The sequence below is a fragment of the Periplaneta americana genome, chromosome 12 (genome assembly GCF_040183065.1).
Source record: "Periplaneta americana isolate PAMFEO1 chromosome 12, P.americana_PAMFEO1_priV1, whole genome shotgun sequence".
NCBI classification, from domain to species: Eukaryota; Metazoa; Arthropoda; class Insecta; order Blattodea; family Blattidae; genus Periplaneta; species Periplaneta americana.
The window spans coordinates 173,387,664-173,413,311 of record NC_091128.1 but is presented as its reverse complement, the minus strand read 5'-3'; the positions used below and the strand labels follow the sequence as shown (position 1 = coordinate 173,413,311).

The window sequence follows — 25,648 nt, the reverse complement described above, 5'->3', positions numbered from 1 at the left end:
GACTTGGCATGTTAGCTGTGCGAGAGGGGAAAGAATGAGCTCTCAGGAAGATAGTTTGTTTCATGGTGGTTAGTTAATATTATACGAATGTACAGACACGGAAGTTCATCTCAGACTAAAACCTATCTTCTCCCTCCATACCCATTGGTGATATAGCTACAGTGCATGATAAGGTCACAGGACAGGTCTTGCCTCCTCTACTGTACATTACGAATGTTTATCCATGACCATAACGAAAAGCATGCCTTTACTAAATACTTTTGCGTTTGTAAAGTAGGCTTTTATTCAACATTACTTTATTCCACTAGTGAGCTAAAGACTTTACCTCACAGTTTGAACTTTATCTCACAGTTCATTAGTATTTTCCTAGTACCCGGGTACACACGTATACTTTTCCATTCAAGAAGTTAATATATTAGTTACTAGATGTCACTACCTCCACTTCTTTATTACCATTTCTTAAATATGTATACACTCAATCTCCTTCTCTTTTCTGTATCTACTACGTCGTAATTTGTGCATTGCATCCATATCTAATACGTATTTTTTTTTTTTTATCTTTTAATAATTTACCTTTTGGGATGCGAGGAGACTTGAACCTGCGAAGTTGGGTTTATAGGATTTTAAAATAACACGCGTTAGCCAACTGAGCTAAACAGGCACGATGATTAATCACGTTTTAATATTCGTCTTAAGTTTACAGAAGTAACATGTGAAATTATTTTAATCACATTATTCCCGTAAATACTTCTAAATAATCCCTGATACTTCAAAAAGACGAAAATACACGTTTAAAACGAAAAAAAAATATTAAAATTATATAATTAATTATAATTTGTTATTTATCCAACGCCTTAGATACCATTCTTCACTAATCATGGCCTCCTACATCATAACCTACCTAGTACACATATCGATTCTAAAATTCATGCCGTGATATGTGATTATATGAGGACTTATTTTCAATATATTTTGTTTTATAAAACAGAATTTTTCGTTATGGTCAAGGATAAAATTACGTATGGTACTTGTGAGCGTGATCTTTATTGCACTCGTGTAATTTAAGCACTCGGCTGACGCCTCGTGCTTAAATCTTTCCACTCGGGCAATAAAGATGCACTTACCTCACAAGTACCATAAATAACTATTATTCTTCTTGTTTGTCCGAGTCTCAGTGACTAATTGTGCTTTGCGTGCACGTTCATCTGTGAAAAGATTCGTAATAGAGGGGAAAATAATGAACTTAATAATTTATTGTTCATACTCACGATTTCGTGGAGTATTGACTGCCAAATTTCACTTCCGGATCTTCCCTTTTGATCACACGCAACGCTGTTGGTGCCGTAAACATTGCGTTCACTCCATGTTCGTGGATTACCCTAGAATGTGTAATGATACATTATTATTTATTCTCACTGTGTCATTGGCTAAGAAGAAACTGTCTTCTGAAGGAACTGGTGAAAGGGAAAAAATTTCAGTGCAGAAGAAATCAGATGATAGACAATATTAAGATATGTGGATGTATGTGGAGATCAAGAGGAAAGCGTAAAATATAAAATTCTGGAGAATGCTGGGTTTAAAAACCTGACCTTGAGCAGAGCAATATGCAGGAATTAATATTTTCTTTCTTTTGTGAACACTATTACAGTATTATTATTATTATTATTATTATTATTATTATTATTATTATTATTCTGAACTATTATTGGCCCCAGGTTGTTGTACAGCACAATAAACATTAGTAAATAAATAAATAAATTACTATTATTATTATTATTATTATTATTATTCTGAACTATTATTGGCCCCAGGTTGTTGTACAGCATAATAAATATTAGTAAATAAATAAATAAATAAATTACTACTATTATTATTATTATTATTATTATTATTATTATTATTATTATTATTATTATTATTCTGAACTATTATTGGCCCCAGGTTGTTGTACAGCACAATAAATATTAGTAAATAAATAAATAAATAAATTACTACTATTATTATTATTATTATTATTATTATTATTATTATTATTCTGAACTATTATTGGCCCCAGGTTGTTGTACAGCACAATAAATATTAGTAAATAAATAAATAAATAAATTACTATTATTATTATTATTATTATTATTATTATTATTATTCTGAACTATTATTGGCCCCAGGTTGTTGTACAGCACAATAAATATTAGTAAATAAATAAATAAATTACTATTATTATTATTATTATTATTATTATTATTATTATTCTGAACTATTATTGGCCCCAGGTTGTTGTACAGCATAATAAATATTAGTAAATAAATAAATAAATAAATTACTATTATTATTATTATTATTATTATTATTATTATTATGAACTATTATTGGCCCCAGGTTGTTGTACAGCACAATAAATATTAGTAAATAAATAAATTACTATTATTATTATTATTATTATTATTATTATTATTATTATTATTATTCTGAACTATTATTGGCCCCAGGTTGTTGTACAGCACAATAAATATTAGTAAATAAATAAATTACTATTATTATTATTATTATTATTATTATTATTATTATTATTATTATTATTATTATTATTATTATTCGAAACTCGAATATGCATCTGTAGTTTGGAACTCGATTACAACTACGGACTCGGCTAAATTAGAAAATATACAAAGAAAATTTATATCCTTATGTTCATTCAGATTTCTGTCCATTAATTCCGGGTATAGTTATGAGAGAAAATGTGAATATTTTAATTGTCAAAATCTATATGCTAGACGCCATGAGCTAGATTATCTGTTCTTTTGTAAAGTCCTCAAAGGTGATATATCCTGTGACTCTTTCTTAAACAATATTACCTTACGTATTCCAACAAAAGATATGAGAGCCCACAAACTTTTCTATATTGGAAATTCGAAATTTCTTTCACCAGTCTCCAGATGCATTAAAAATGCCAACATGCATGGCTGCGAATTCGATCCCTTCAATGTATAGACTTTGTTTGCTCTTGGCAACGATTTATCATTTATGTATTATTTTAGGCATTATACTCAATTAACATTGTCTCATAGTATTCTTAGTTATCCATTCATCATCATTATTGTAATTGTAATTATATTTATGTGTAATAATTATTTTTGTTTTATGTTTTTGTTATATTTGTGCTGAACTGTAATTGGCCACTGGCTGTTGTACAGCACATTAAATAAATGAATGAATGAATGAATTATTATTATTATTATTATTATTATTATTATTATTATTATTCTTATTTTAGTTACGAATAAGCCCATTCAGCACTACGCAGAGTACTTAGAGGCGTTCCTTTGCCCATAGTTCTCTCATTCTTTGGCTGTGGGCTTCTTTTCTCTCTTCAGTCCACGTTGTTCCAGTCTTTTTCGTCGGTTTTTCCTCTTTGTCAACTTTCCATTTGATTCCAAAGATCTCTCTGTTTAAGATGTCTTCTTGCGTGATTCCTGCTATTTTAAGTCTTTTTTATTTCGGCAACCCATTTTATATTATCTGTTTATGCTTTACTCTTATTTTCATAAAATTCAACTATTTGTTTTGTGAGTTCGTCGGTGTTCATTCTTTTGATATATCCGTAAAATGTTAACCTTTTTTCTTTCTAATGTTACTATGAATGTCTGTGTTTCTTTTTCTTGTTTACTTTTCAGTCTGTTTTGTTCACCTATCACTTTTGGGCCTAAAATTTCCCTTAAGATTTTGCATTCTTTTTTTTTCTCAATGTTTTCGACATCTGCTTTTCTATTCAAAATTAACGTTTCAAAAGACATTCTGGTTTAATGACGTGTTTATCTTGCGTCTCGTTTTCAAAATTTATCCACCCATCATAACCTAGACACACGATCACAACACTCCTCAATATTATCCATTCCCTTCCACCGAACATCTTCATATTCATCTTCTTTCACTGTGGCTGTTCCTCGGCTTTGGAATTCCCTACCGAGTAATGTCAGGGACTGTCAGACATCAAACCAATTTAAGAATAGACTAACGAAATATTTTTCTAACAATTCTTGTTAACAATAATAGCTGTTTCAGGTTTCTCAATGTTTAATGGTTATATATATCACAGATTAATATCTAAATTGTCTCATTATTATTATTATTATTATTATTATTATTATTATTATTATTATTATTATTATTATTATTATTATAACTATTTCTTACCAATGTTTATTATTGTCACACTAACATTACTTATCCAACTTTCATTATTCACTTTCATGTTGTTTTATGGTCTAGATATTAATGTAATAACTATGTAAGCAAATGTATTCAATTAGAATTAGAGTCTGGCTGGGCGGAAGAGAAGGCCTACTGACCTTAGCTCTGCCAGATTAAATAAATTATTATTATTATTATTATTATTATTATTATTATTATTATTATTATTATTATTATTATTATTAATTTTGTATGTTTGAACTTACACTTTTTATTGTAAATATTTTCAGTGAGCCGAAATGTTGTCTCCATTTTTTGGCATCTAATTTCGTTCGCTTTTGTTTAAACTCCATTTTCCTAATCATTTCACCGAGGTATTTACATTGTAGGAGTCGCTTAATTTTACAATATTTGGTTTCCATATACTTTGGTGCTTCCAGGTAACATAGTCTGTTTTTTCGAAGGATATCTGGTGCCCGATTTTATCGCGATCTTTTTTTTTTTTGGCGTTTTATTATTTTTTATTTTAACATTTCAATCTGTTTTCCAGCTGTTATGATGTCATGAGGTAAAATTGCTAAGTTGTCTAGAAATCCTAGGCAATTTATCTTTATATATTTTGATGTACCGAAGTACATATGATATTTCCATGCAGATATTCTGCGTCATCATATGATGAAAGAGTGATGGAACGGAGAAAAATTCTCTCCGGCGCCGGGATTTGAACCCGGGTTTTCAGCTCTACGTGCTGATGCTTTATCCACTAAGCCACGCCGGATACAACCCCGACGCCGGTTAGAATCGTCTCAGATTAAGCTCCATCTCTTGGGTTCCCTCTAGTGGCCGCCCTCTGCACTACGTCATAGATTTATTACGCATATCATATATATTTTGATGTACCGAAGTACATATGATATTTCCATGCAGATATTCTGCGTCATCATACGATGAAAGAGTGATGGAACGGCGTGGCTTAGTGGATAAAGCATCAGCACGTAGAGCTGAAAACCCGGGTTCAAATCCCGGCGCCGGAGAGAATTTTTCTCCGTTCCATCACTCTTTCATCAATTTATCTTTAATTTTCCTCTGCCTAATGTGGTTGATTAATTTTGAGGATTGTTTTTTCTTTACGCCACTCTGTATTACTTTTTCATGCACATTGCTGAAAAGTAATGGAGAGAGTCGATATTCTTGTCTTAGTCCTGTTTTTACTTCGAAAGGCTCTGAAATTTCCCCCATAAACTTAACTTTAGACTTTGTATGTGTCAGTGTCTCTTTTATGATTGCAATAGTTCTGCGGTCTAATTAAATTATTATTATTATTATTATTATTATTATTATTATTATTAATGAGATTTATGTATTTTAACTTATAACTCGTGTTTGAGCACACCCAATGTTTTCCAAAGTTGGCGCCACTGATCGTTATCATCACTTCGATCACACCTCTGTCGGATCTCTGCAGAAGTACTGGTACCTAGGGTAATCACAGTCTAGTATATACAGTCGCGAAGCTCAATACGTAGTAAATATGCAAACATTAGATAGTTGCTCACCACTAGGATCGCTAATATCGCCTCATTACAGGCAATGCAAAATAGAACCGTCACAGTCTATTGTTTCTAGCACCCTCAAAACTCAAGCTTCGTGACTGTATATAGTAGACTGTGGTGTAATCGTGCTATCGACTTTTGAATGGTCATTTACAGAATTATCTGAATTAAAAACAATTAAAACTTAATATCGTAAAATTCCATTTGCTATTTCAGTTGTTCTATTTGTCGGTTTATTGTATCTCTTGTTGTTCTTAGTTTCTTTTTGTTAATCCATTCCATATTTTCTCTGCATTTGATATTAATATTATGTAATATCTTAGTTTGATCTGTCATTTTAAAAGTTGGGTGAACTAAGTACATAAATAAAATAAATGCCAAAAAAAAAAACTCTCAAACTAATCTGACTGTGTGTTAGTTCACTTGAAAGTTGGCTGAAGTTATAGGTTACGATGACTGCAGAAACATATGAATCAAATAAGCAGAGTATAACATTTTCTTGACTTACTTTGAATGACCACTGAAATTTTATGTGATTTTTTAGAAGCACTTATACAGGGTGGAAGTGAAATAACCTTACAGCTTGAAAGGGACGATAGGGTACACGTGAATGAATAAAAAACGTATATTACGTTTTGTGATTAAATGCACGGTTAATTAGAAAATTAAGTTTAAAGTTTGAGCAGCCGGCAACATCGTCGCTAATACACTCTACTCGTGATACAGATGTAAGAGGTCAACAAACTCGGTGAGTCTCCGTACGCAAGCTGCATTCTGCTGAGACGTTGCCACTAGCTCGCTTCGTGCAATGGCTTGAATTTAGGGGTTTTAAAATTAAATTTTCACGAAAACCGTCCACGCTATTGAAATACGCCAGAGGGATAAATTATTCTTCATTAGATTTCCTACCGATCTGAATAAAAATCACGATCCTATTCGCAATAGTTACCCAATAAGTTAAATACAGTGAAACAGTTAAAAATCTTGGAATTTTTATGGATAGCGATCTAAATTGGAACACTCAAGTAACACACATTTGCAAAAAAATATTTTCTCAACTTCACTCCTTGTTTCATATGAAAGAATTTCTACCGCTTAGTCTAAAAAAGAACTTTATTCAGACGCTTGTAATGCCCCATTTTGATTATTGCGATTCCTTGCTAACTAATGTAAGTTCACTCTTAGCGGAGAGACTACAACGTGTTCATAATGTGTGCATACGATTCATCTGCAATACTCATAAATTTGACCATATAACACCTTCCCTCCAGTTACTTTCATGGGTGTGTCTGAAGGAACGAAGAACAATACATTCACTGTCTCTTCTGGTTAGAATCATGCATACTTCTACTCCGAATTATCTGTTATCGCGCTTTCAATTTCTTACAACTCTTCGAAACCGACATCAAGCACTTCTTTCTATCCCTCATCATAGAACGTCTTTATACTCATCCTCCTATACTGTAGAAATACCTCGCCTCTGGAATTCGTTAACTAATGACGTCAGGGACTGCCGGACTTCATCACAATTCAAAATTAAATTGGAAAATTTTGTCTTAGTTAATGTTTTTAGGTATTGCTAGAAGTATTGATTTGTGTTTTTTTTTCTATTTCTTTTTTAATCTAGATTAAAATTGCAAGTTTCTTGTTTATGTTAGTTAATTAGTTAGGATACAATTAATTATGATACTTAATCACTCATTTAAAGTTTGTGTGATTGCAACCTGTGTATATTTTTGTGTGACTTTACTTTGTTCATAGTGTTTCTCTCTCTCTCTTTATTTCTTGTGTAGCTTTACTTTGTATATAGTGTATTTTTTCTGTTTATTTCTATTATTGTATTTGTATTCCTGGTGTTGTGGAAGAGAAGGCCTGATGGCCTTAACTACACCAGAATGAATAAATAAATAAATAAATAAATAAATAAATAAATAAAATAAGAGATCGTTAAAAATTTGGGGGAAAAAAAAACTTTTTCTTTCTGAAAAAAAAAAAAACTATTACATTTTCACCAATATGATATTATAGTTTTTTTTCGCTCTGGAAATCAGCAAGGCTATTTCACTCCCACTCTGCATGTGCTGTTCTCTTCTGTTGAAAAATACTACTGAATTAAATGAATATGCTCATGAACAGTGGCGGCTCGTGGATATTGAATTAAGGGGGGCTGCATACAAAAAATAAACGAAATAAGTTATCTTATTTAAAGATTAGTTCCATGCGCCTTGTCTTGTAGGTTGCAAACTTTTGAATCATCTTCTTATTAAAATCCGGTATGTCGTTTAACATAATCTTTGATATGGAAAGCATAGCTAATGCGGTCACTTCCCTCATCGTATTTCTAAGATTGGATTTTACTCTCTTCAAACACGAAAAGCAACGTTCTGGTGCGGAAGTTGTCATTGGTATGCTATACGTACTATGCGTAGTAGTTTCACAACTTCTGAAAATGAGGCCTGCAAGTTCTCAGATAGAAGAAACTGCAAGAGCTTGACTGCGTCACTGATATTTCTGAATTCTTGTCTCTGATACAACACAGTGAGTTACGTTTTTAGTTTGTCTTTATCGAACATTGGAAAAAATTTCACACATAGATTTAGGTTATTTCCAGGAAATGAGCTTTTGTAGCATTCAAATTTTTCTTGATCTATGAACTGGAATCGGGTGTTAGTTTGTGTGATAATGAGGTCACACACTTCCTTGGCTGCCGAAACCCTTGTCTGAATCCCTTCCACCTTACGACGCTTTTTAGGGTTTTCATCTTTACAGATCTCGCTGCTCAGCTGTGCACTGTTTCGTGCTTGCCTCATTTATTGTGATGTTAGATGTTTCAGATTCCATTATGGTTTGAAAACATTCTAGCAATGGCTCCTTCTTCTCGTGAACAACATTTACTGTTCTTATTTTAAATCCATCTTGTTGCCCCAGCTGATGGAATTGTCTTTGAAACACATTAATCTAATACAGACTGAGTGGAGATCGAGAGAAGAAAGCAGGGATACTGGATAAATTAGCAAAAAATATGCGAGCCTTTGTATTTTGTTTAGCGGCTCTTTCCATTATGAGATTCAATTGATGGGCACTTAATTTCACATTTCTCCTGAATTGTGAAGATACTGAACTGAATAGACTGGAAATATTGTACAGAATTAAACATTGTTGCACTTGTTATACTCACAACATTAAAGAAAATGTATTTAAAACTGCGCGCTACTGACAAACTGCTGCAAATTTTGCAGCGCCTGGAAACTCTGGATTCATGGCCAGGGGCAGGAGGGGGAGGGGTAAAACTAACGCGCAAAGCTTTCGAGACGAGACTGGCAACTCCAGGAGAGGAAGTGGCTTCATCCTATAGTCCTTGTCTCTGGTTTCGCTCTCGCAGCACCAGGGGATGAAATGACTTCACTAACGATTGCGTGCATGTCAATGAGAGCGAAATTTTATAAAAAATTCGAGCCGCTAAATAGAGACTGTATAATAAATGTACAGGGTGCGTCAGAAAGAACGGATGGATTTCACATGGCAAGAAAATTGTAAAGATTCATCAAATCAAAAATTTATTGTTATCAACATATTCACCAATACATGCAGTTTATTTATGGAAAACAACATTATCCATATGATGTCCTTGGCTTTCAATACAGGCATCGAGGCGTTTTCTGATGTTCGCCATCACTTTCACAGTCATAGCTGGTGCAATTGCCACGATTTCTTCACGAATCGCTGTCTTCAGTTCGTCCAGTGTATGTGATCGATGTTTACAAACTTACGCCTTCAAATGGTCCCAAAGAAAGAGAGGGCGCGAGATCTTACCGTAGCCTCGGACAATCTCAGTGCAATAGAATTTCGTCCAGGTGATTTCTTCTTTAATGTTGAACCTGTGGTAAGAAATGAAGCCACCCACCGCAAAATTGTATTCCGAGTTGGAATCCTAGCGTGACATCCGATGTCGAAATGAGTCGTGAGTGGCGATCACAGACTCTTCATTTTTCAAAAATGTCTCTACGATGAAAGCACGTTGTCCACCAGACCAACACCATGTTCTCAACTGAAACTGCATTCTATGGCTGACCCAACAGTCGTGGTCCCCCTCACTATATCTCTCTCCTCGTTGCGTATCGATAGTTTGAAATCCATCCGTTCTTTCTGACGCACTCTTTATTTCACAGCACACAAATGTCTGGGGTGCTGCAGCTCCGCAGCCCCCCTTCGAAAGCCGCCCTTGCTCATGAAGAAATGTGTCATAAAGAATCCCTCAAGCCTAATATCTCAGAATTGCACATTTACATCAATCTCGTAAAAGCGCAGCTATTTGTGTAGATTAAAATAATCATTGTTCTACAGGTTTTTTAAAAACAATATTGAATAAATTTCTGCTACATATATCGTAGTTTTTTTTTGCTATAGAGGGAATATATTTCGTGGTTATTGACATATTTCACACAATGATCCAAATTCCGCGTTAGTTCGCGAGTCTTGCATTGCTTAAATTTGATGTTTTAGGAAGGAAATGTAACAAAGGAAGTAACTGTGGTAAATTTCGAGCGTAACGAATAAATGGTAATAGGAAATGAAATGTGAAAAATCGATTAAGTGGTGCGTTGTCTACAGCTATTACCAAAAAATACGGTCCCTACTTATGAAGCTTCCTAACCGGCATAAGAATCACATAACAACAAAAAATTGATAAAGGTATCCGTAATATGGACCATGGAGGCTCACAAATTAGCGAGAGGTTAAGGTTCCCAACTTTTCTAAGAAACTGGCATTAGTAGCAGTAAGGAAGTCAGTCATACGTGCTTGTCGCCTTTATCCTCAAGGAAAACTCCTTGGCACTCACTTATGTTAGAGGCCGAGTAAACCTCAGAGGGCCATAGTGTGACTAAAAGGATTAGATCAGGGAGAAAACCCAATGACCCCATCGGGAATCGAACCCGCGACCTCCTGGCTTGCAGCACAACGCCTTAACCGCGACGCTACCGCGTGCCTCCACAGAATAACAGCCTTGCTCTCTTATTACGTTAGTGAGATTTCCTCTTATCTCTCCAAGCTTATGGTGGCTGGAAATGCACCTGAAGTAGGCTCCCGGGTCAGGGGTGCGGTCGGGCTTCCCCTCGTACATGACGGACGTGATGCCGTACACGAGAGGGCCGTAGCATATGTACGAATGCCCCACGACCCAGCCCATGTCCGACGCTGTCCACCACACGTCGTTCTTCCCCATCCCGTAGATGGTGGGCATGGTCCAGGCCAGGGTTGCGATGTGGCCTCCGACGGGACGCTGGATTCCCTTGGGTTCATCTGAAATACGACGGCAGCAGACCCAAAAGGTTTAGAATTATATACATTGCACAATTCTTAAGGGAGAACATCGAATAGCACGAACGTTTGCTTCATTACTTACAGAAAGCTAAGTCTATCGAAATCATGATGTGAAGTTGCTGAGATTTTGTATTGTATCATAGCTACAGTAACACACAAGGTTCAGGAGTTATGTTCCCGCTCCATTATCAAGGAACTCAAAGAAGAGGGAACTTATGTACTCTGCCTGTTACTAAAAACTGGCCAAAAGAAAAGGGAAACAATCTACTGGAGTAGTTAATATACAGAAGAATCTGTCTAGTGAATCCGATAGAAAGAGCTAGGAAAAAGAAAGGTGATCCAATCTATTGAATCCGTTAACAAGAGATACGAAAAAAAAAAGGGAAACCTGTTTATTGATTCCGTTAATAAGAGCTGAAGATGCCAATCAAAATTGGCGAAAACGTTTGTTTTTAAAATCTGTGTAAATGTTATTATAACATGTTTTATTGTGTTTATGTTAAGTATTGACTGAATAGAACTCATTTTTCAATTAACATTGAACTTATCGGAACCAATATGCCTTTGAAAAAAAAAAAGGGAAACCTGTTTATTGATTCCGTTGATAAGAGCTAGGAAAATGAAAAGGAAACCTGTTTATTGAATCCGTTAATAAGAGCTAGGAAAAAGAAAGGGAAACCTTTTTGTTGATTCAGTTAATAAGATCTAGGAAAAAGAAAGGGAAACCTGTTTATTGATTCCGTTAATAAGAGCTAGGAAAAAGAAAGGGAAACCATTTTGTTGATTCCGTTAATAAGATCTAGGAAAAAGAAAGGGAAACCTGTTTATTGATTCCGTTAATAAGAGCTAGGAGAAAGAAAGGGAAACCTGTTTATTGATTCCGTTAATAAGAGCTAGGAGAAAGAAAGGGAAACCTGTTTATTGATTCCGTTAATAAGACCTAGGAAAAAGAAAGGGGAACCTGTTTATTGATTCCGTTAATAAGAGCTAGGAAAAAGAAAGGGGAACCTGTTTATTGAATCCATTAATAAGAGCTAGGAAAAAAGGGAGACCTGTCTACTGAATCCCTTAATAAGAGTTAGGAAAAAGAACGGGAAAACCTGTTTACTGAATCCGTTAAAAAGAGCTAGGAAAAAGAAACTAAAACCTGTCTACTGAATCCGTAAATAAGAGCTAAGAAAAAGGAAGGGAAACGTGTTTATTGATTCCGTTAATAAGAGCTAGGAGAAAGAAAGGGAAACCTGTTTATTGATTCCGTTAATAAGAGCTAGGAGAAAGAAAGGGAAACCTGTTTATTGATTCCGTTAATAAGAGCTAGGAAAAAGAACGGGAAAACCTGTTTACTGAATCCGTTAAAAAGAGCTAGGAAAAAGAAACGAAAACCTGTCTACTGAATCCGTTAATTAGAGCTAAGAAAAAGGAAGGGAAACCTGTTTACTGAATCCGTTAAAAAGAACTACGAAAAAGAAACGAAAACCTGTCCGTTAACAGGGACTAGGAAAAAGAAAGAGGAATCTGTCAGTTGCATCAGTAAACAAGAAAACGAAAGAGAAATGAGAACCGTCTATTGAATACGCTAGCAAAAGCTTGGAAAAAGAAAGGGATTGCCTCTGTTGAGAGAGTTGCAAAGAACAATGTAATATAAGAGGAAAATTTTCTCTTAGGTTGGGTGAGGAACAAATCTGTTGGATCCATATCAAGGGTTAGAAAAAAGAAAATGGTGTCTAGGCTTTGTTATCCAACAAAAAGTGAAGAAGTCGATTTGCCAATGTAATAATATATTTTCAGCAAGTCTGGGTTTTTAAGCAGGTACAGTACTAGCATTACAATATTATAATATATTTTATTTCCGGGTGACATCAGGAAGACATGAGAAGCTATTCTAAATGACGACATCCAATATTGCAGCAAATATTTCAACGGTGCACAATGAAATCCCACACACTTATGAAAATTCATAACAGCAGAAGGTCAATACCGGTAACTAATTAACTGTAAGTAAAAATGCGAACGGCGTTGCTTGTTTTCAAGGGTATATATCAACTCTAATGTTCCGAGAGACTGAGGTTTCGCTGATTATTCATGACCTATTTAAAAACTTTGGTGCAAATGTAATTACATGCTAATGAAATGTTTCACTGTTATTATGAATAACAAAGTATAGAAATATTGCATATAAAGGAGCGTCTAACATAATTACAAGTACTGTAGAAACCTGCATGCACTGTTATCAATTTTCATCCCAGATTAATAAGAATATCTTTGTAGGCCCTATTGCAAACAGCCATGTGTTTTAATTTTGTTGTTCTTTCCGTGAGGTATCTAAAATTAATGTGCGAAAGCACAAAAGCAACTTACCTATGGGTTGTAGTTGGCCGTGGTTCAGGCTACACTTTGTGTTTGTATTGTTACCATTGCCCAAGTTTTTTTTTTTTTCTGAACAGAACTTTGAAAAATTGACGGACGATCCCACACGTCTCTCTGAAACGATGTAACTATCCGGTGCAGTTTTTGAACGTTTATGTGAAAGATACAGCTTGAGCACATAGCATTAGCCCGTAGACTTCACGCGCATGGATACAAATCAGCGAATAGGGATTACAAAGAATGGACACTGAGCGAATTTTCCTGTGTTTTGTTTCTCTGTGTGCCGGTGTTTAGTTCCACTTTCAAGCGCTAGAGGTTAATGTAATCGAGCACACGCTAAGATAATAATTTTTTAAGTATAGAGTTGAGGCACGGGATCCAAACATCGCCTACCTTATTGCATAATCCAGTAACGCTTTGTTTCAAATAAATTCAAGTTAACAGCTTTTCCTTATTTCTCAGTGACAAACTAGTTGTAATAATAATTTTTTATATTTATGTATAATAAATTATATTATACAATAATATAATATATTATAAAATTATGTATCAAATTCGTTTAATGTTTATATATAATATAAGTCCTATTCCGAGGCTTACTGTAGGAATTCGTAACAAGCAGTGAATTGGAAAAGGATCAGAAAGAAACTGACCTATACGGACTCTGAAACATACAGCAGAGTCCGTATAGGTCAGTTTCTATCTGATCCTTTTCCAATTCACTGCGGGCTAAAGCAGGGAGATGCACTATCACCTTTACTTTTTAACTTCGCTTTAGAATATGCCATTAGGAAAGTTCAGGATAACAGGCAGGATTTGGAATTGAACGGGTTACATCAGCTTCTTGTCTATGCGGATGACGTGAATATGTTAGGAGAAAATACACAAACGATTAGGGAAAACACGGAAATTTTACTTGAAGCAAGTAGAGCGATCGGTTTGGAAGTAAATCCCGAAAAGACAAAGTATATGATTATGTCTCGTGACCAAATATTGTACGAAATGGAAATATAAATATCGGAGATTTATCCTTCGAAGAGGTGGAAAAATTCAAATATCTTGGAGCAACAGTAACAAATATAAATGACACTCGGAAGGAAATTAAACACAGAATAAATATGGGAAATTCGTGTTATTATTCGGTTGAGAAGCTTTTATAATCCAGTCTGCTGTCCAAAAATCTGAAAGTTAGAATTTATAAAACAGTTATATTACCGGTTCTTCTATATGGCTGTGAAACTTGGACTCTCACTCTGAGAGAGGAACATAGGTTAAGGATGTTTGAGGATAAGGTGCTTAGGAAAATATGTGGGGCTAAGCGGGATGAAGTTACAGGAGAATGGAGAAAGTTACACAACACAGAACTGCACGCATTGTATTCTTCACCTGACATAATTAGGAACTTGAAATCCAGACGTTTGAGATGGGCAGGGCATGTAGCACGTATGGGCGAATCTAGAAATGCATATAGAGTGTTAGTTGGGAGACCGGAGGGAAAAAGACCTTTAGGGAGGCCGAGACGTAGATGGGAGGATAATATTAAAATGGATTTGAGGGAGGTGGGGTATGATGATAGAGACTGGCTTAATCTTGCACAGGATAGGGACCGATGGCGGGCTTATGTGAGGGCGGCAATGAACCTTCGGGTTCCTTAAAAGCCATTTGTAAGTAAGTAAGTATATAATATAAGTATATCGTTTTACTTCTCATAGGAGTTTTGTTTTTCCATTTTCAGCGCTGTCAAATCATTACATATTATTTTAATTGTTGTTGGGGTCAACGTCCCAACTCTCATTATAAAGGAACTCTAGAGTATAGATATTACAGATAATGACGGATTTATTATTTTATAGGTCCAATTTATTTTATTTGAGTACATAATGTACCTACATGTATTAATTGTATGTGTTATATTTCCGCTGTGTCGACTGCTAGCTGATGTGATGTCAGCGCCAACTGTAGGGAGAAAGCAGAATCTCACGCTCAAAATGGTTTGAATGTCATTGAAATCAGTCCTGCTACATCAAAGGTACCGACGCGAAGTGTCCATACTGTATAATTAGCTAGACGCTGTAGAAACAATGCGCATACATTTTTATCGATTTGCTCTTGGTTAGCAGTTCGATCCTTTTTCATTGTGGGCCGATAACATCTAACTCAACATTGTTCTCTATTTTATTTCCAAATAAATCAAATTCTCTGTAATAAGTTAACACAGATATAATATTTTGTCTATTCGTAACAATTTCAAACAATTCATTGGCGACCACATCTGTGGTATAGGAGTAAGCATACTGGTCTCTTATGCAGAGAGCCCGGGTTCGATTCCCGGTTGGGTTGAATTCCCTGGTTGAGGTTTTTCAGGGTTTTCCCTCAACAGTGTCAGGAAATTCGGGCCACAACGTCCCTGAATATCACCGGCTTCATTCATCATCAAAATCATGTAACAAATCAGTAAACATCTACAGACGCCATCTAGTTCACAACAATAGAACCAGTACTCAACAATAGTACACAGGCCTTCGGATTTCATCTAAAAGATTAACTCACGATATGTCCAGAGGTGTTAAAAGCGAGTATAAATAACAGCAAAAAAAAAAAAGAAAAAAAAAAAAAGAACTCATTGGCGTCATATTGATGTGCGACTCGTTTCGACAATAAATTGCATTGTTGTCTCGAGACTAGGCCTCATGGAATGGGGAAGCGATTATGTAGTTAAAGAGAAGACTCCGCCTTGTTAAATTTAAGTGCTTACGGTGTTTGGAGTAATGGCATCAAAAATGAAAAGAGATATCAAACTGGATTAAATTTAACTTTAAGTTTATTCGTTATTTCAGTTTCCTTAACACAGGTTACAGGCTTCACTATAGGGCTTTACCGTTTTATTTAAAATCCCAAACATTCTTACAAACCGATCATGCTCACAATAACAATCACGAACAGCATAAACGTTTCAAGCAATTTTTTTTTTTGTAAAGGAGAACGATTGCTACCTACTTTGGGGATAGTTACAAACAGCTAGCCCAGCGAATAGGGATTATAAAGAATGGACACTTCGCGTCGGTACCTTTGATGTAACCGGACTGATTTCAATGACCTTCAAGCCAGCTAGAGCGTGAGATTCTGCTTTCTCCCTAGAGTTGGCGCTGACATCACACCAGCTAGCAGTCGACACAGCGGAAATATAACACATATAATTAATACATCTAGGTACATTATGTACTCAAACAAAATAAATTGGATCCATAAAATAATAAATCAGTCATTAACTGTAATGTCTAGACTCTAGAGTTCCTTTATAATGAGAGGTGAGACGTTGACCCCAACAACAATTAAAATATGTAATGATTTGATAGCACTGAAAATGGAAAAACAAAACTCTTATGAGAAGTAAAACCATATACCTATATTATATTATATACAAATATTAAACGAATTCGATACTTAATTTTATAATGTATTATATTATTTTATAATATAATTTATGATATCTGAAATATAAAATATTATTATTACAACTAGTTTGCCACTGAGAAATAAGGAAAAGCTGTTAACTTGAATTTATCTGAAGCAAAGCGTTACTGGATTATGCAATAAGGTAGGCGATGTTTGGATCCTGTGTCTCAACTCTATTCTCAATCATTATCTTAGCGTGTGCTCGATTACACTAACCTCTAGCGCTTGAAAGTGGAACTAAACGCCGGCGCACAGAGAAACAAAACACAGGAAAATTTGCTCAGTGTCCATTCTTTATAATCCCTATTCGCTGGCTAGCCTGTCTGACTGAGCCACAGTAGGTTTTCACCTGACGGCGAAGAGAGATCCACTCTTCGAAACGTTGTGCTACAATTTTGAAAATTAGCAATGGAAAAAATCCAAACAGCTGAACCATTGGAAGTTTATTTATTTATTTTAACGTACCGGTATTTCATTGCCCCTTCAATGTGCATAGTATAGCACTTACACCCTGTATCCCATATAATATGACATATATAATATTTTATTTATTTATTTATTTATTTATTTATTTATTTATTTATTCTGGTAGAGTTAAGATTATGAGGCCTTCTCTTCTACACTAACAGAAGTGAAATACACAATTAAACAATGACAAAAATACGGCAAAAGAAAACATTTGTGACACAAAATAAAATGCATTCAGCCAACCACTTCTTAGCATCGCTCTGAGTTGATATTTACCGGTTGTTCCAGAGGTGTACAGAATGTATAACGGATCGTTGGCCTCCACAGACACACAAGGATGCGGCTCGCTCATGGCTATGGCGTCGTCCCACAGAATGTCGTACTCGGGGTCCAGCTCCGCCACTTCCACATTGTATCTCTGGTAGATGATGCAGCGGAGTGGCTTGAAACGCGACGTGGCGATGGCCTCGTTCAGAATGTCCTTGTATCTGTAGGCAGTAAAGCGACTCTGCATTGTTGGGCATTTCGGAATGTAATCGTTGCGTGGCAAAAAGACTAGATTTTTCAACAATATGTTACGGTAAGATTTCTCCGAAGTTTGGGAAATAATTTAACCTTTCTGTTAAGAGTAGTCCTCTGTTTTAGATATCCCTGTTCCAATCCTTCCTTACAGCAATGCATCGGTGAAATTTTGGTAAAAAAAAAAATCAGTATTTTATTATGAATAAACTTTCTATTTGAATATGGCGCTTTCCATTGGAAAGTTCTAAAGCAACAGAATGGTGATAATGTACAGTTTTCATGTTTGAATTTTAAAATTAATTTTTCTCTAATATACATACCGGTATATATATTTTCGGCATTTTGTTGCATTCAAAATCCACTACGCTATACAGTTTTCATGCAATTTTCTTGAAATTTTCAGGAATTATGTATAAATACTGAACTAAAGATCTGATTTGGGCTTTTTTCTTAGTGCTAATAATGATCATATGATTTTAAAAAAACCTTTGGCAGATAATATAAAATGCTAAAAGAAAAATTATAACAATATAAAAAAAAATAGAAAAGTAACAACAGTTTCTTAAAAACCCTAAATCAGTTTGTTTATGTTGGTCTTCTGAGGAAAATATGTTGTTGTTGTTTTCTAATGCCAGGCGTTTGACAATAAAGTCATTTGACCTCTTCCACTCCAATATTTTTCAAAGATATTATCATGGTCAGCCACTGAAGCACAGATTTTGAAGTGTTCCGAATCCATTGCTTGGTTTTAGTTGCACAACGGGCAGTTAGGGGACTGATATATTCTAATTTTATACAGGTGTTTGGCCAAACAATCATGACAAATATTAAATTTATAGAAAGAAATTTGAAACCGTACATTGCTTGGTGCATGTTGATGAAATATAAATTTAGGGATTAAAAATTATTATCTCAGGAATGGTACATTATACAGCAATGCAATTTGGTGTGCTGTATTAACATTACATTTTCATGATCTGGTAAAAATTTGAAGTTTATAGGTTAATAAATACAAATTTTAGGATTTTCACCGATGCATTGCCTCTGTTTATACTCATACAAGATTAAATTTTTCCTTCAATTCAGACTGATAAAAAAAACATAATTATGTAAATTCCTTGTAGAATAACTGGGATTTACACAACAACATATTTTGTGTTTCTTAACTGTACGATACTCTAAAATGAAGAATATTAGAAATGCATTTTTTTTTTAACAAAATGTTTACCAACAGTATTTGCCTAGGGTTTCAACAGCCACTCAGCTGTATTTACATCCACTCTAAAGATGTGTAAACTGACTACAATTTTCCGCTATGTAATGCAAGCGTTATATTTTCAAGAGAAGGCCTCATGGCCTTAATTCTTTCAGATTAAATAAATAAATGGATGAATGAATGAATGAATGAATGAATGAATAAATAAATAAATAAAATAAATTAAATAATTAAATAACTAAATAAAATAAATAAATAAATAAATGGATGGATGAATGAATGAATGAATGAATGAATGAATGAATAAATAAATAAATAAATAAATAAATAAATACTTACTTACTTACTTACAAATGGCTTTTAAGGAACCCGAAGGTTCATTGCCGCCCTCACATAAGCCCGCCAGCGGTCCCTATCCTATGCAAGATTAATCCAGTCTCTATCACCATACCCCACCTCCCTCAAATCCATTTTAATATTATCCTCCCATCTACGTCTCGGCCTCCCTAAAGGTCTTTTTCCCTCCGGTCTCCCAACTAACACTCTATATGCATTTCTGGATTCGCCCATACGTGCTACATGCCCTGCCCATCTCAAACGTCTGGATTTAATGTTCCTAATTATGTCAGGTGAAGAATACAATGCGTGCAGTTCTGTGTTGTGTAACTTTCTCCATTCTCCTGTAACTTCATCCCGCTTAGCCCCAAATATTTTCCTTAGCACCTTATTCTCAAACACCCTGAACCTATGTTCCTCTCTCAGAGTGAGAGTCCAAGTTTCACAACCATACAGAAGAACCGGTAATATAACTGTTTTATAAATTCTAACTTTCAGATTTTTGGACAGCAGACTGGATGATAAGAGCTTCTCAACCGAATAATAACACGCATTTCCCATATTTATTCTGCGTTTAATTTCCTCCCGAGTGTCATTTATATTTGTTACTGTTGCTCCAAGATATTTGAATTTTTCCACCTCTTCGAAGGATAAATCTCCAATTTTTATATTTCCATTTCGTACAATATTCTGGTCACGAGACATAATCATATACTTTGTCTTTCCGGGATTTACTTCCAAACCGATCGATCTACTTGCTTCAAGTAAAATTTCCGTGTTTTCCCTAATCGTTTGTGTATTTTCTCCTAACATATTCACGTCATCCGCATAGACAAGAAGCTGATGTAGCCCGTTCAATTCCAAACCCTGCCTGTTATCCTGAACTTTCCTAATGGCATATTCTAGAGCGAAGTTAAAAAGTAAAGGTGATAGTGCATCTCCCTGCTTTAGCCCGCAGTGAATTGGAAAAGCATCAGATAGAAACTGACCTATACGGACTCTGCTGTATGTTTCACTGAGACACATTTTAATTAATCGAACTAGTTTCTTGGGAATACCAAATTCAATAAGAATATCATATAATACTTCCCTCTTAACCGAGTCATAAGCCTTTTTGAAATCTATGAATAACTGATGTACTGTACCCTTATACTCCCATTTTTTCTCCATTATCTGTCGAATATAAAAAATCTGATCAATAGTCGATCTATTACGCCGAAAACCGCACTGATGATCCCCAATAATTTCATCTACTTACGGAGTTAATCTTCTCAAAAGAATATTGGACAAAATTTTGTACGACGTCAACAAAAGTGATATTCCTCGAAAGTTACCACAGTTGGTTTTGTCCCCCTTTTTAAAAATAGATACAATTATGGACTCCTTCCATTGTTCTGGTACAATTTCCTTTTCCCAAATAGCAAGTACAAGTTTATAAATTTCGCTATATAATGCACTCCCACCCTCTTGTATTAATTCTGCTGGAATTTGATCGATACCTGGAGACTTGTACTTTTTCAGATTTTCTATCGCAATTTCGACTTCTGAAAGCGTGGATTCGGGTATAAATGGCTCAGCAGTTTGTATTTCAATTTCGTCCCGATCATTTCTATTTGGCCTATGTACATTTAGTAGTTGCGTAAAATAGTTTTTCCATCTGTTTAGAATTGATGGAGAGTCTGCAAGCAAGTCACCATTCTCATCCTTGATCACGTTTACCCTTGGCTGATATCCGTTCTTAAATTCCTTTATACCCTTATATAAATCTCTAATGTTTTTATTCTTACTATTTGTTTCTACCTCATTCAGTTTTTCCTTCTAGTAACCTCTCTTTTTATTCCTAAGTGTACGACTTGCTTCCCGTCTTTCATTGAAATAATTATCTCTCTTCTCCTCAACTGGATCCTGTAAGAATTTCAATTTTGCCTGTTTCCTTCTTTCTACTACCATGCAACAATCTTCATCAAACCACGGTTTCTTTTTCTTAGTTTCATAATAACCTATGCTCTGCTCAGCTGCAATTTTGATACTATCTCTGATATTTTCCCACACGCTATTAACATCTAATTCTTTCTCAACTTCGTCGGAACTTTCTATAAATAAATAAATAAATAAATTAAATAAATTGAATAATTAAATAACTAAATAAAATAAATAAATAAATAAATAAATAAATAAATAAATAAATAAATAAATAAATAAATAAATAAAGAAAGAAAGAAAGAAAGAAGCAAGCAAATAAATAAATAAATAAATAAATAAATAAATAAATAAATAAATAAATAAATAAATAAAAAATACAGAGAATCACAAGACAAACTGCTTCGGACTTCCTTGTAAGCAGAGAGTTACTCTTGGCAGAGAAGAAAGAGATAATAACCCAACGAGCAAACAGGACTGTCTGTCAACAATGGAACGGAGAAGTTGGTTCCCTTCATAGCTTCCAGTAAATGGATCAGCTTTCAGCACAACGTAACTACCTAGGAAATGCAGATTTATTAGCAGAAGGAGAGCCTATTTATTTGAATACCTATCTTTGAAGATATTGAATTTTTAAAATCATATACCATGTAGTGCTTACCTTACAACTTTGTTGGGTTCACAGCCACAGCTGGCGCCGATAATGACCTTGGGTTCAGCGTGCTCGATGCGCATGCGCAGTTCCCGTGCTGCGAATCCTAACACAATAAAAATGTAGCACTATATTGTCGGCACAACATATCTTGAGGTACTAAGATGCAACTTCAACATTTTTCCCCCATTACGTGATCACCAGCTGAAATCTAGTGTTTTTGCAGCCCCCAGGTTCACTTCACTACTGGCAACACTTACTTCAACACCCACATGTTCTAGATATCATGATAGTTAGTCATTTTGTGGTTCTTATGTTGGTACACTTGGAATTATTATTCAGGCCTACCTGCTACTCGATTTAAAATGCACTAGATTTATTCAAACGTAATATGTGCGTGTATTTTATATCGCGATTATAATATATATAATATATTCCGGAATTGCGAGTTGTACGTGAAGTTACTATTTCCATCACATCACATAATACAACTCTGTGGTGCAATTATTGTTATTGTTATTATCAGAACTTCCGGTATTGTACGTTTCTAGGTAAGTAGAAATTTTGGAGCATTACATTGCAATATTACAATAAATTAACATATTAGAATGTTGTGTTGTATTAAGATTCACTGTTATTTAATATGTATTAAGATATTATATTACATAGGCATACTTATATTCTAGAATAGTGAATTTTTGTCGAAGTATTCCCTTAGTCCTGAGGCAAAAGTCGGGATATTAGAATTGTGTAATGCTGATTCAATACATCAACTTGTCAGCATTCCATAATGTTATACAACAATATTATATATATATATATATATATATATATATATATATAATTACATCACCCTTCTCCATTAATCCTGAAATAATAAAAATACTTAAGTTGTCCTTTCATTTGGTTGAAACAAATCCTTATTATACAAAATTAAAGCTTAATTATTATTTTTGTATAGAGATTGGTCGTGAAAAGTACAGCAAGTATGATTTTTAAATTTTCATTACTTGGTTAGTTAAAAGTAACATTTCACAATTCTCATTGTACTTTTTAATTGTATTTATACATACGTGTCTATATCTATTAAGGAGGAATATGTGCAGCAAAAGAAATGGAAAATAATAGTGATGAATGTAATGTAGTTTTTAAGAATAATTTTTTTTAAGACATGACCATTTAAATTGTTCTTCAAATTTGATTTACGGCACATAATACCACCTTTCGTGGTATAAATTGTTTTACTTTTTTTTTCAGAGTTTGTTTTATTCTGATCTTCCACAATTTTTAAATGCTCTCCACTGACAATTTGTTCAATTTATTGAAAAGAATTAATATTAGTGATTTACGTTCAAAGTTGGTAAGACTGAAGTACGGCCATCTTGGATTTTTTAGTACGTCACTATGTTGTGCCCAACGAGTTAGAAAGAGAAGACTATAGAGTGGCCATGTTGTCCTGTACAGCGCTCTTTGCGGTGCCACCGCGAAACACGGCAGATCTGAGCTAAGCGCCCGCCTTTGTAAAAATTCGTCTGCTTACAATGTTGTATAACGGAGGTAAGAAGTACACAAAAACGAAGAAAAAACATACCTCTTGTGTGTGCTGCATATAACTGCAATGTCAAAAGGAAAAAGACAACTGATATATCATATTTCATGTAAATTTTATGAAGTTAAGTCCATAGCTTTGTTAATTAGCAGCATTTTTTTTCATGCATAAATGTGTAACAACGCCCGGCATAAACAAAATAAATGGTTCACTGGTAATGTACTTAAACTAAATACGGATAAAACCAATACAATTCCGTTTCAGACCCAGTGAAAAACAAATAACAAAACAATATTAAAACTGTATTTCGACACCGGCATCCTTTATTTCTGCTCCTTCTGTCCTCACTGCTTATACAAGAAGACGATGAGCTGTAGCTTATAAGAAGTAGGCCTATTTCGAAGACAAACGATTAATCAAATAAATAGTTCACTAGTAATAAAGTTAAACTAAATACGGATAAAACCGCTACAATTCCGTTTCAAACCTAGTAGCGCAATCAAATATTAAAATTGTATTTCGACACTCGCATCCAAAATAACGCAAAACTCTGGGGTAGGTCGTATTGTTGTTAGTATTTTGACTGGAAGGACATGAAAGAACATAATTGAGCACCCACGTGCAATAATGGGGTAAGTATGAATATATTTCGTAACTACTTACCCCATTATTGTACGTGGGTGCTCAATTATACACTAATAATTATCTGTGGTGCCACAGCCCTTGAAAGGCCCAGACAGACCAGCCGGCTGTTGGCCTCACGCTCACATTTCGATAATAATTATACTTTACTGTAACAAAAAAACTGAAAGCGTGTTTTGTCATGTTTCACCCACGTTACAAGCTTGGAGGTAATGGTTGTTTACTACATATAGGGCCTACTTTCATTCTATATCTTATGGTATAGTAAATAGTTTTGCAACGTGTAGAGACTGGGAAAACAATTTAATAAAATCATCCGAATCATACTCGTTCATTTTATAGGCAATCTTGCAGGTTGCATTTAAAAGAACCTAGGAATATTAACATTTTCTTCAGTATATTTGCTAGGACTTCTTGTCATACTACATGGCAATTTTGCTTAGGTTATTCTTTTAAGCATTCCTTCTAGGAATAGCTCAAGTGTTTTAAATTTAGTGTACATAAGTTTAGATTACGTTCCTAGCACGTATTTGACGAAATACTAGGTTTTTCCACTTCAGTTTAACTGATTTATGCAAACGAAATTAAGACAGCTGACGATTCTAATATCAGTTATCACCACGCCCACTTTGTTTTGGGCGCATAAGTTCATTACCGACGGTCGTTCAATTTTCTTCAAACATGGCGGCGCAATGAACACTCTATATCTTTCTCTTTCTAACTCGTTGGTTGTGCCGAGTATAGTAGACACCAGAGATGACCAGAACTGCCGCTCTCGCCCGCTGTGTTCGTTGCACTTGTCTTTCGAGTCTCGTCTCGTCTCGTGTCGTCATTCTCGTGCGCTTCGAGTCTCGCTCATCATTCTCGAGATAGCATTTGGTCGGCGTGGAAAGGTTTGCAAGTGTCAGCAGAATCATGTTGTCGGCTTAGAGCAAATAGTTTATAAGTAAAACCCACGCACTATGTCCTGCGCCGGTTCTTGGAGGAAACAGTAAGATGGAAAAGCCAACACGCTGCCCGTCAAGAAGCAACCTCGATACTCGGTAAGAATGCCGGTAACTTAGGTTTGACTCGCTCTGTACAAGCTCGTAAACGTTCATAATTTTGGTTTATTTCTTTTAGTTCAATTTGTTGAGGTTTTGCATTTGTGTATTTATAATTATGCCTAGAGAATCTACTCATTTCTTTTTGATTGTATTAGTATTAGTATTTATTTAACCTGGTAGAGATAAGGCCATCAGGCCTTCTCTGCCCCTCTGCCAGGGGATTACAACTATAATATGAAGAATAAAATTACAATTAACATTAAATTTACAATTACATTTACAATAAAAATTAAAGTACGACAAGATTACGTGATTAATGAAAGCTAGACATTTTATCATAGAAGTTAAGAACAAAGAATATTTTTGTATTTACTGAATTATAAATTAAACCTAGAATAACAAAGTTCTATA

At 34.6% G+C, this 25,648-nt stretch overlaps 1 protein-coding gene across 6 annotated transcripts in view; it reads right to left on the bottom strand.

The window, feature by feature from the left end:
• The window catches only part of LOC138711203 (acyl-CoA synthetase short-chain family member 3, mitochondrial), a 330,810-nt gene that overhangs the window by 22,616 nt on the left and 282,546 nt on the right, over positions 1-25,648 (bottom strand). For all 6 annotated transcript variants that reach the window (XM_069842584.1, XM_069842585.1, XM_069842587.1 and 3 more), the window contains 4 exons: positions 22,010-22,106; positions 17,631-17,842; positions 10,814-11,042; positions 1,269-1,379 (listed from right to left, as the gene is read on the bottom strand). In XM_069842584.1, coding sequence (XP_069698685.1) covers positions 1,269-1,379; positions 10,814-11,042; positions 17,631-17,842; positions 22,010-22,106 — 649 coding nt within the window. The remainder of the gene's footprint in view (positions 1-1,268; positions 1,380-10,813; positions 11,043-17,630; positions 17,843-22,009; positions 22,107-25,648) is intronic.